The sequence below is a fragment of the Chiloscyllium punctatum genome, chromosome 44, assembly GCF_047496795.1.
Source record: "Chiloscyllium punctatum isolate Juve2018m chromosome 44, sChiPun1.3, whole genome shotgun sequence".
In the NCBI taxonomy this organism is placed as follows: Eukaryota; Metazoa; Chordata; class Chondrichthyes; order Orectolobiformes; family Hemiscylliidae; genus Chiloscyllium; species Chiloscyllium punctatum.
Window position 1 is genome coordinate 51,876,164 of NC_092782.1, and position 12,475 is coordinate 51,888,638.

General features: G+C 40.0%; 1 protein-coding gene across 3 annotated transcripts in view; it reads right to left on the minus strand.

The window, feature by feature from the left end:
- The window catches only part of mkln1 (muskelin 1, intracellular mediator containing kelch motifs), a 127,001-nt gene that overhangs the window by 49,654 nt on the left and 64,872 nt on the right, over window positions 1-12,475 (minus strand). For all 3 annotated transcript variants that reach the window (XM_072562926.1, XM_072562925.1, XM_072562924.1), the window contains 2 exons: window positions 888-1,100; window positions 320-541 (listed from right to left, as the gene is read on the minus strand). In XM_072562926.1, coding sequence (XP_072419027.1) covers window positions 320-541; window positions 888-1,100 — 435 coding nt within the window. The remainder of the gene's footprint in view (window positions 1-319; window positions 542-887; window positions 1,101-12,475) is intronic.

A 12,475-nucleotide genomic window follows, 5' to 3' on the forward strand; every position in this document is an offset into this window, starting at 1 on the left:
AAGATTCAAAGTCAAATCCCCAGAACATGACCTGGGTTTCTGGATTAACAGTAGTGCATAACACTACTAGGCCATCACCTCCCCATTGCTGTTCATACAAGCCTACTGATAGTACAGCAATTGTCATATTCTGCATTAATATCTACTGTAAAATACGGCCATCTGAGGCACTGCAATGTTTCATGGGTTACAAAAATCCATTTAAATTATACCATCTAAGTACTCAAAAATAACTTTGGATTGATCCTCCACTAATACAGTGCAGGGCACAAAGTAAAACCTGCATCATTAAGTGGACAGAAGATCTTAGAATACTTACAGTGTGAAAGAGCATGCAGTGCCCAATCCTAGACTGCACATCCTCTGGTCCAGCATTGCATGAGTCTTCTCGAAGTAGCTTCCAAGTGTTAGACAGACAATGGTAAGCAAAAAGTCCACTGAACTGTGGCTCATTAGCTCGCGTGTCATCGACATTTCCATTGCAAGTTAATATTCTTCCACCAAACGTGTAAATCATGTGTTTTTCAGAATCCATGCACATCTAAGAAGAAAAAAAACACTTCTGGTAGCAGAATTTTGGAACAAAAATTAGAATCATCTCTATGAAAGCCCTAATCCAACCCCACATTAGTAGTTCCAGATGATCTTTAAACCTTGTCTTGCTATATTATAAGTCCAGATCAGGGATGAAGTGACATCAGTGGTCTTCATTAATTGTATCTAAGTGATCACTTGTCAGTAAAGAAAGTGGAATAATCTACTTCAAAAACCCATTTAAACAATTTTTGAAATACTTAAGTGAGACTGATATACCAACATCTACAAGAAACACAAGCTAATGAAGACAATGCTTGTAAACTGAACTTCAACATGTCAGGATATCATACCTGATGATCAAACACCAACTTTGGACCACCATCAGTAGCAGTATCTTCACTTAACAACGTCCATTTATTAGTGTCTATGTCATAGCGATAGAAATCACTCTTCAGAGATTTGCTATTCCGCACAGAAGAATCTAAGTAACGGCCCAGTGTGTATATCTGTCGTCTTGTTGTGTCAATACACATCTTATGGCAAGACCTAGCACTTGGCCCACTCTGGAAAGAAAAGCGAAAAGATGGATGACAAGTTAAGATACTGAACTATGAAATGCTATTTAAATAATATGGAGAGAGAACAGACGCACTCAAGCCATTTTACTAAACACAGTGGCCTCAATATTTCAACAGGTTGAAAATGATCTCTCTGCAAGTGAACCAATGGCACTTCTTCCACACTAATACTGATATCACAAAACACTGAAACACTTGTGTTCCAAACAAAAATGCAACAAAATATTTGCCACTGTTGCCTCGTTAGTCAACCACCATATAACTGCACCTTCAAAGTCAAAATAACCTCACCTTCAAATTTTGAAGAATGCAACGTACAGTGTTAGTATACTATACAACATAGCAATGGTATAATCACCAATATGTACAATCTCTTTACTACATTTGAAACTTAACTTTCTAAATAATTGATTCTATTTGTTAAGTTAGCTGTTTAACCTTTAATTTTGCGATTAAAACTTGCAATCTTTTTCTAACATTTAATTTCTTTAAATGGCTTTGAAATGTTTTTCACATTCAAATTCTGTAAATCCGTCAATTAATGCGAAACATTTGTCTTTATCTTACAATGTACAGCAATGCAATTTCAGTGTGGATGAAATAATCCACACTTGGAATATTGTGTGCAGTTCTGGTCGCCGCATTGTCAGAAAGATATGGAAGCTTTACAAAAGGTGCAGAGGAGATTTACCAGGATGCTGCCTGGACTGGAGGGCACTTCTTATGAACAGAGGTTGAGGGAGCTACGGCCTTTTTCATTGGAATGAAGAAGGATGAGAGGTGATTTGATAGAGGTGTACAAGCTGACGAGAGGTATAAATAGAGTGGACAGCCAGAGACTTTTTCCCAGGGTGGAAATGGGAAGGGGGCATTTTAAGGTGAGTGGAGGAAGGTTTAGGGGAGATGTCAGAGGTAGGTTCTTTAAACAGAAAATGGTGAGTGCGTGGAATGCACTGGCAGCAATGGTAGTAAAGTCAGATACATTAGTGACATTTAAGCGACTCCTGGATAAGCACATGGATGGTAGTAAAATGAAGGGTAGGAAGGCTCGTTTGATTTCAGAGTAAGTTAAAAGGCTGGCACAACATCGAGGGCCGAAGGACCTGTACTGTTCTATGTTCTATAGTGCAACAAAGATCTATTAACTTCAGGATTAACCTACAATTCAAAGTTATGAACCAAAATCACACAGAGGAAGCCAAATCATATTTCCTTTTAAATGAGATTCTGGAATCTTTGGACATTTGGTGCTACGATTTCATTCATTCTTCTGGTGAATTTAGTGATATCAATCACAAGACACTTCCATGGCCATTATGAAGTTAACAGCTTTTTAAATGCATAGGAATTAAATTAGAAACAAGTATCTGCTGGCTCACTCTTTAAATTAATCTGAATGCGTAAATTTCAAGAGCTGTAACTGAGATCACAACCCAGTATAAATGAAACATTCAAACTGCGAAACTTTTAAATCTTTGCTTCGGTTAAGTCTCTCCAACAATCTGGAACTTACAACCAAGTGTAAAGCCACTGCATAGTCCAAGTCAACAACTTTGCAACATAAACTGATGTCATGAATTATTTTTAATCTCAGAGCAGTCACTTGAACAGGAGAAAATTATATATTCAGCTATACGAAACGAAATAGTATTTTTTGGATGAAATATGGTCAAGAGCATATGTAGATCCATCAAGTTGGAATACAGGCAGAGACTTGGATGAATTAAAGGCTACAAATACCAGAAAACCAGACTCAGGCCACAATATGAATGGAATACTTGAGTCTGGAGCCTAGAAAAGGATAGATGAGGATCTGAGAAGGCTTTCTGGAAACAGGATAAATATTGTCTGGGCCATCAGGAAAATTCCTCAGGTCCTCCTTAAATAAGGCCAAAGGATCTTTTGCATCTGCCTCAGCAGGAAGATAAAACCTCATTTTAACAGATCATCTGAAAGGCAATACCACTCAAAATACAACAACATTCCTTCTTCCAATAACTGGAGTGTAAAGGAGGGCTCAAACAACATTCACACCATGGGTATGAATGATAGTATATCTTAGCTATTGATGGCCTGTTATGTCGATCTGCTGCTACTTATTTCTTTACTATGATACAATTAGGAAAAAGGATTTTTACTTGATTAGAATCTCTACACTGTGGGAACAGGCCCTTCAGCCCAACTAGTCCAGCTGAACTTCTGAAGAGTAACCCACCCTGACCCATTCCCCTACTATCTTATATTTCACCCCTGATTAATGTACCTAATCTGCACATCCCTCAACATTATGGGCAATTTATCATGGCCAACCCACCTAACCTGCACATCTTTGGATTGTTGGAGGAAACTGGAGCACCTGGAAGAAACCCATGCAGACACAGGGAGGTTGTGCAAGTTCCACACAGACAGTCACCAGAGGTCGGAATCAAACCTCGGTCCCTGGTGCTGTGGGGCATTGTGCCACAGAGCTCCTGTGCCACCCCAAGGCCCATTTGGCCCTTCTCACATGTAATAATATTTTTCATCAATATGCTCAAAAGTGGCATTTCTATGAAGTACCAAGCCATAGAATATTTTCAGGTAGGAATAACCAAGTTTGTGCAGAACTACTTGACTGACCTAAAGTATTCTCCATTTTGCCTTGAAAAAAGTGCAGAACAAACCAAACAGATTTGCGCTTCTTAAAACTGCGATACATTCCATTACTTCAGAAGAGGCTAATAATAGCAAGTCTGAGGATGCCGCACCAGTCTGCTCAGCATGTGTGGAGATGACAACAAAAGTATTATATAAACAGTCAAATTACATGGCAAACACATGTTTATAACTGAATAAGCCACAGAACAACCAACAGTTAGGAATTATTTCCACACACTGTGCCAGGGTAAAATCAACATTTAAAAATAGTATTCAGTTTTCAAATACGATAAATTGCAACTTAAAAAACCTAAAAATGATTGTTATGCTTAAACTGATCTCAATACGATGACACTGCTTTACACATCTTTAATCAAGCATCTCAACAATACAAGTAACTTGCGCACAGCATTTGCATATGGAATATGCTTACCAACTGCAGGTGCAATCCTCTATCATGTCAACAAATTGCAAAAGCAATAACCAGCAAAAGATGTGAACCACCAACCAGCACTGGTATAAATATATTGCTGGGTGCGAGGACGATACAATGCTTTTTAACAATCTAAGTCAGAGACAGACATATTAACTTAATGTATTATATACCTCAGTTGCTCTCAAGCTAAAACCGTAATTAAATTTAACTCCGTATCTATAACCATATCCCTCTTTTCTTTTCCCCAATATTTCACATGAATAGCATGCCAATATTACACATGAAACATTTTATCTCACTAAAAATCACAAACAGAAAATATATAAATTTAGCTCTGTTTCAGGAAAGGAACTTGATGCTAAGATGTAATTTTACTTTTGGCCCAAACTTAACCACACACAGGTCAGGTAATAGTGGACAGCTGTAAAGTAAAGCTCATCTAGTCTTGCTTCAGTACCAACCTCAAAATGGTTGTGCATCAATTTTTCCATTTCATACAGCACGCAATGTTGACTCGTGCAAGAGGCAGACAAGTTCAGTGCTCAATACTGGAAAGATTCTGCTGTCTAATTGCACAAAACTAACATTTAGGTAGTGTCTTACATGTCCTCAAGTCATCCCAAAGTACATCAGCCAAATTAAGTACTCTAAAGTGCATCCATTGACCAAACACAAGAAATGCAACAATTAATTTAAATCTAACAGGGCTCCATAAATAGGAATATTGCATTAGTTGTATAATCTAGTCTTAGTAATTTATTGTCAAAGTGGCTGTGACAACAATGGGAGTGGTGATTACCCAGACCATTTCCACAAACCTCAAGTGACAGCTAGTTTCAAGCACTGATGGAAGACAAAGGTGGGGGTAAGCAGAGGTGATGGCAAACCAGCTGACTGCTATCCACTCTGGAAGAGTAAGTGCTTGACTTCTGTTTAGCCCGCACCAAAGTATCGCCCAGGCAATTCAATGTAATGTTGTATAAATCATAAAGACAGACTTGCACTTTTAAATGAAGATGACAGCAAAACAATTCACTTGTGGCCAGCTGCCGATTTAGTGTAGTTGCTATGAGAACGTGGTATCAGGTAGATAGAGTGCTATTTGGAAAGGATGTGAAGGGGAGCAAAGAAAATCAAAACCTGTGCAATTTCAAGTTATGCTGCTGTTTTCCAACCTGTTAATAAAAGTACAGGAGGAGTTTAATGAGAGAAAAGGAAAGTGGACAATGTTAGAAAATATAAAGTTCTTAAAAATAGCAGTTTCAAAATGACTTGGATTAAATGCAGTTATCCAATATTAAAGCCATTTTTTAAAACTGGAATTCTAAAACTGATGTTAAATTTTAGGCCACAAACTAGATTTGAAAATAACAGTCAAAAACTGGAGCACTGGAAAAGCACAGCAGGTCTGGCAACATCAGAGGAGCAGGAGAGTCGAGCATAAGCCCTTCATCAGGAATGGGGTGGTGGGCGGGTGGGCAAGGGAGCTGAGATATAAATGGGAGGGGGGGTGGGATTGAGGGTGAAGGTAACTTGGAAGTGGATGAAGGGGGGGGGGGGGGGTGATAGTAAAAGGTCACAGAGGAGTGTGGAGTGGATAGGTGGGAAGGAAGATGGACAGGTAGGACAGCACAAGAAGGCAGTGCCAAATTGGAGGGTTGGTTCTGCGATAAACTGGGCGGAGGGGAGATGAGGAAACTGGTAAAAATCGATATTGATGCAGTGTGGTTGGAGGGTCCCAAGGCAGAAGATAAGGCGCTCTACCTCCAGGCATTGGATTTGGCAGTGGAGGTGGCCCAGGACTTGCATGTCCTTGGTGGAGTGGATGGGCAAGTTTAAGTGGTCGGCCACAGGGCAGTAGGGCTGTTTAGTGCATATGCCCCAGAAATGTTCCCCAGAACCCCACCCGCAAGTTGGCATCCTGTCTCCCCATTGTAGAGGAGACCACATTGGGAGCAACAGACACAGTAGACAAAAGTGTTTGGATGTGCAGGAATAACTCTCCTGGATGTAAAAGGATCCTTTGGCACCTTGGATGGAGATGACGGGGGAGGTGTGGGCACAGGCTTTACACCTCTTGCGACGGCAAGGGAAGTTGCCAGGAGTGGAGGGTGGGCTGGTGTAGGGTGTGGACCTAACGAGGGAGTAGTGGAGGGAATGGTCTCTGCAGAATGCTGATAGGGGTGGAGAGGAAATATATATCTCTAGTAGTGGGGTCTGACTGTAGGTGGCAGAAAAAGTGAAGGATAATCAGTTGCATCCGGAGATTGGTCGGGTGGAAGATTGGGGGGATGGGAAGGTGTTCTATCCTTGCTGCTGTTGGAGAGGTGGGGTTCAAGGGCAGAGGTGCGGACAGTGGAGAAGAAGCACTTGAGGGCATTGTTGACCACATGGGAGGAGAAATTGTCCTTGAAGTAGAAGGACATCTGGGATGTTCTGGAGTGGAATTGCTCATTCAGGGAGCAGATGCAGCAGAGTAACAGAGTAAGGGATAGCGTTTTTATCGGAGGGAGGATAGGAGGATGTGTAGTACAGGTAGCTGTATCTGTGGGTTTGAAGTAGATGTCTGTGTTGAGTTGGTCACAAGCACTAGAAATGGAGTTGGAGAGGTCGAGGAAGGGGATGGAGGGGTCCGAGACGGTCCAGGTAAACTTGAGGTCAGGGTAGAAGGTGTTCATGAAGTACACAAGGAAACTCTCCTGAAATAATCCAAAGCTAACACCCCTCCCCCCGCCCCAGAAAGCATGCAGTTTTGAACAGATTTTGAACAAGTGATGCAGTGCTTACTACATCTCCTGAATTAGTAATTTTATTCATCAACTGGACTTTTGCTCAGTATGTGTTTCTCGGGCATGTAGTCAGAATTAGGCAGTAGCCTTGCTTAGGCCACAGCTGCAGCCTGGATGCTTTTGGCAACCCCGCTGATTTTGGGTGGATGCACAGAGTCCTTGGTCGGACTTAAGAGCTTAAAAGGATCCATGGTCTATATGGGAGATCCGAGCCAGTTATGAGCATTGGAATCTCTGATAAAAACAGTGATTTCTGCTTGCGTGTTTCTCCTACCATAGATTCTTGACTGTTACTCCTCAGTGTGGTGAGTTTAACCATATGGGGAGGCATCAGGGAATTACTTCCTCAAGCAGTACAGACACGTGACAATGAAGTTAATTCAATTCAATTCTTAGGCTGGAGCAGGCCTTTGCTGGTTTCTTCTGTTGTAACTACCCTCTTAATGCACAGGGTGAGCAATATGGTTACTCAGGACTGGAAGCCAGGAGAAGCGAGTTGGCCAACCAGTAAAATTTCACAATAACGGGCAATAAAGTAAATTGTTCTTGTGCAATCTTGGAAAGGAAAGGCAAATTGGAAATAAAGTAACAGACATGAAAACAAGCCCTGTTGGCCACAATCTCTCTGCTGATTTTCGGATTCTGTCTACAAACTGGCTACTACTTTTTTTTTTAAACATCTTAGTTATACTTCAGAAGCCTGGAATCATGCAACCATGCAAATAATGAGCCACTTCAGGATAAGATTATGAAACAGCAATATTCAAGTTAGCAATTCCCTAAAAAATTAATAGCTTTTAATAATCACTACCACTGATTGTTTGAAGTCAATCTGCTTGTGCATGAAGCCAAGCATACAATGGATATGAACTGTTCTTCTTTGTATCTACATTATGTACAAAATGATCCAGGATTTCAAATTGGCAAAACAAATTGTCCACCCTGAAATTCTTGATCAAACAATTTTCTTCAGCACTTTTGTACACTGGCAAGTTTTGAGAAGATTTGTAGCTCAGGTTGAGGTTCTGGATGTAGGTTTGCTCGCTGAGCTGGAAGCTTCATCCGGAGGCTCGCTGACAACGTGAATTGTAGGGTGATGAAACGTCTGAAAACGAACCTTCCAGCTCAGCGAGCAAACCTACACTCAGAACCTTTGCACACTATAAACCAGCACCAGAGACACAGAAAGGAACCAAGCTTTTGGAATAATTATCCTACAACACAAAATACAACACGGAGCTTTCATTCTAACTTGAAATGACAGTTATTTTAAAATCTGCCCCAACAGTACTTGAATGGAATTTTAAAAAAAGGATTTTTAAAAATAAAACAGAGACATACTCAATAATCTTTCAGCACCTCAGTCTAAATTCATTAGATTCTGGTGAATTACTGACAAACGCATGAGAATGTGAAAACTACTTTAGATGATTTTAGGGGTTTTTAAAAAATCCATTCACCAAGTTTGAGTGAAAGCACATTCCACCTCAGTCCCAAATCTACACCTAAGGGGAGGGGCCTCATTTCACTTATACATATGCACTATAGAACTCATGAAGAATTCTCAAACTGAAGATCCAATTCTTTTCCAATTCTGTCAATTCAGTGTATTTATTAGGGAGACCTCTGCCATTAAGAAATGCTCTGCTTCAAATTCAACCTATTCTGATAAGTGTTAAAGCATCCACAACAATAATCAAAGAGAAGAAACGAGCTCTCCCAGTAACCCAGTGAAACTATTTCTATCAACTAGTGGCATGTGAGGACAAGTCAGGAAACTAATTAGGATTTGTGGGATATTGTTAAATGCAAAATAGTTGCCAGACATATCTACTCAATATCGGTTAGCATTCAAAGGTAATTCATTGGTTGCTAAACACAGATTTTCTAAGAACATGAAACATTAAATCAACATGAACACAAATTGGATTTTTCTGCTAAGAACATAATAATCAGTGGCTGGAGTAGGCGATTCAGCCAGTCAACTGTGCTCCAGTATTCAATGCAATCATGGTTGATCTCATCAAAGCCTCAACTCCACTCTTACGCCCATTCTCCGTAATCCTTCAACTCATTACTAATTAAAATTCGATCTCCTCTTAAGATTTACTCTGCATCCGAGCATCCACTCCACTCTGGGATAGTGAAGAGATTCATGACACTTTTTTTTCCCTAAAAAGTGTTTCTCACCGGTTTTAAATCTGCTGCCCTTTATCCTAAAACTATCACTTCTCATTCTACATCACCTCACAAAGAAACACCCTCTTTACATCCACTTTGTTGATCCCTTCAGTATCTTAAATACCTCCATCAGATCTCCTCTCAGTCTTCTAAAAACTTGAGTGTATAGGTCTCAACTCCTCAATCTTTCATAAAAGAAATCCCTCATCTATGGAATCTATCTAGTGCATCGCCTCTGAACTGCCTCCCTCCTTGGGCAAGGGGACTGCAGGTGCAGTCTCACTCATGCGTTGTATACTTGCAGCAACAGTTCTCTACTTTGGTGTTCCATTCCTTTAGCAATAGATTCCCTTTGCCTTATTACCATCTGTACCATACCACTTTTTTGTCATTCAGGCATGAGGACACCCATTTCCATCTGCACCAAAGCACTCTGCACTTTTTCTCCACTTTGCCTTTCTACTCCTCAAGCTAAAATTGAAAAATTGACTTTTCCACATTAAACTTCAAAAGGTCAATTTTTGGAATAGTTTCACTGAAACTATTCATATCCTTTGTAAATGTTTTATTTCTTTAGCACAACTTACTTTCCCACCTAATTTTGTGTTGCCTGCATTATTTAGCTGTAGGATCTTCTATCCCTGCATCCAAATCATTAAAATAGATTGCAACTAGTTGGGGCCCTGAGGATTAGACCCTGTGGCACCCCACCAGTTACATCTCGCCAACAAGAAAAGGATCCATCGAAGATCTTCAGAAACTCTGGACTCAGTTATTTCTATCATGACTGGAAAAGGCACAGTGAACAAGATCATAGGTTACGGATTGGACACATGCACCAAAGGCACGGGAAGCATTAAAGCTGTCGGTCGTGAGAGTTGCTGAGGGATGTGACAATGCTGTAGCTGAAAGAGTTTACTTCGTCATAGCTTTTTTTAAAAGAGGTAGGAAGACAGAACTGCCAAGCAGTCTACCAAAACTACTGAAGCAAACAGCTTATGAAGCCAACTTTTGTAAATGTTGGAGCAAAGGAGGCAACCTGGCTGGATGTCATGACATCTTTCAGAACAGGCATTCTAGCTTCTTTTTTTGAAGTTTTTAGGTTTAGCTTTAAGCAGTTGTTGCTGTGGGCTTGAAGTAGAAGCTATCTATTCCCTCTTGGTTACAGCTCGAAGCTGGGGCTTCTTTGTGCTGGGTTACTTAAGAGACAAATGTAATTTTCTGATTTTTCCTTTATTGCCAAGGGGGAGTTTTAGGATGTTATTATATTGGAACAGTAAATTAGTAATAGTTAGTGTACATATTATTCAGATGCTATTCTAAGTTCTTCTTTCTATTGTTTGTAATTTACTACAGTGCTTAAGTCAGTTGTTTTTTTGCTTAACATCAAGCACTGGGAGACAAACCTTTATCTGAAAAGCTCCAAAATCCTAAGGCTTTTTCGAGAAGTTTGTTCTCATTAACAAGGTTGTTTAGTGTGCAAACAGTTAACCCAACTTCACACTCACTTGATGCATGTCATTCAGATGCGGTGTGTGGGGGGGCGTGGCCCAGCACTGGCAGGCCTCAATTCTGTTTCAGGGCCCGTTTTACTCACAGCGCGTCTATTTTTTGTTAAGAATTTAAAATATTCCACCATACTGTCATTTATACTGAAACTCGAAAATTCTGAATTCTGTAAACCAGATGGTCCCGAGCATATTGGATAAAGGATTGTGCACCTGTAGTTTGACCAGTCGCATTGTACCTGGCACACGGCACTTCACATCTACCTTTAAAATAAGATAGATTAGGGTCTAAGCTACCTTCAAAAAATATTTTGTGGGGGTCTGTTGTGTCCCAGAACAAGGAATACTTGAAGAAATAACTCATCACTTTGATTGTTAGGACTGCCACCTTAAGAACAAATGGAAAGTATAGTTTTGTTAAGAGTCTGAAGTGGTTGCGTTTCTCATTTGAATTACTTGCCCGCATTTGCCTAACAGTTTAACTATAACAGTCAAATATGATGGCATTGGTAAATTGGGACTATTTAGCATATTGGCTGATAACAACTTTCATTCAGTAGGAACCCACAAGATACTTTAAAGAATTAATTTCAGTCAAATTAGGTTGTGTATTTTGTTTCCCCGAGGTTAAAAATCAGAACCATACATATCTCACAATTATAGGATTTATCAATGCATACATGTACACAATTTGTCACCTATTCTCGATACTGCAGCTTCAAAAACAGTAATTTTCCTCATACGCTAAACATGGATAACCACATGACAGTACATTATTAAGTTTTCTAACAATGACATAACAGCATAGACGTCATCTCTGAATCAACTGAAGATTAGTTCCTTCTGTGGTCAAAGACAAAGCTATTTTAAACAATCTGGTGATAGCATGCATTGCTCCGCCCAGGACAAATCTGATATAGCTCTGAGCTGTATCTCCAAACGCTTATATGCCCTACTCAACAGCTTGGCACATCATTAATTTAATCACCCAAATAATCCTGCACACAGTTTCAGACAATGCTAAATTTGCTGAGCTATGGATAAGTTTAGAAAACACATTTGGAGAAGAAAAACAGACTTTCACTGAATTGGAAACACACCTGCAGCTAACCACATGGATGCAATCCTGCTCGGGAAGATGTGCTGGGTGGGTGGGAGTGCTGCAGGGGCAGGGACTAAACCTACTCAGGTTAAGTTCCAAGTATGCACTAATGAGCTCCCTTCCCCATTGAACAAGCCAAGAGCAATTCCCAAGTGTGCAGAAAATGTACATCAGAATGCAGAGAACTTCTTTTATGCAATACAACACAAGCAGAACTGGAAAGCAATGGTGCTTTCAGAACAACTCACTGTAATACCCAATAAGTTAAATCTGTTCAGCAATAACTGAAACATTGTTCTCTGTGGAACAAAGTCATTACTTTTTTAATAAACAAGATCACCATCACATACAGGAAAGAGCCTTTGAAGATTTTCAGATGATGCACATAGCCACGGATTTATGGTAAATCACATTTACCTGGGACTCATTCTATTTTTACAACGAACACCAAAGGCCATTGGGCTCACCAATAATAATTTAATTCTGATTTAACTGTGTCAATTAAAGCAATACTAAAATATGGCTCATTGTTTCAACTAGTAGCTAACATGCAGTGGAATATTATTGTACAGTGCAGCAACATCTTCCTTCAAGCCAGACAATTTCAAACAGTCTGCCATGGCTTAGTCACTGACATAGAATATAGAAAATAGATGCAGGAGTGGGCCATTCAGCCCTACCCCACCATTCAATATGATCATGACTGA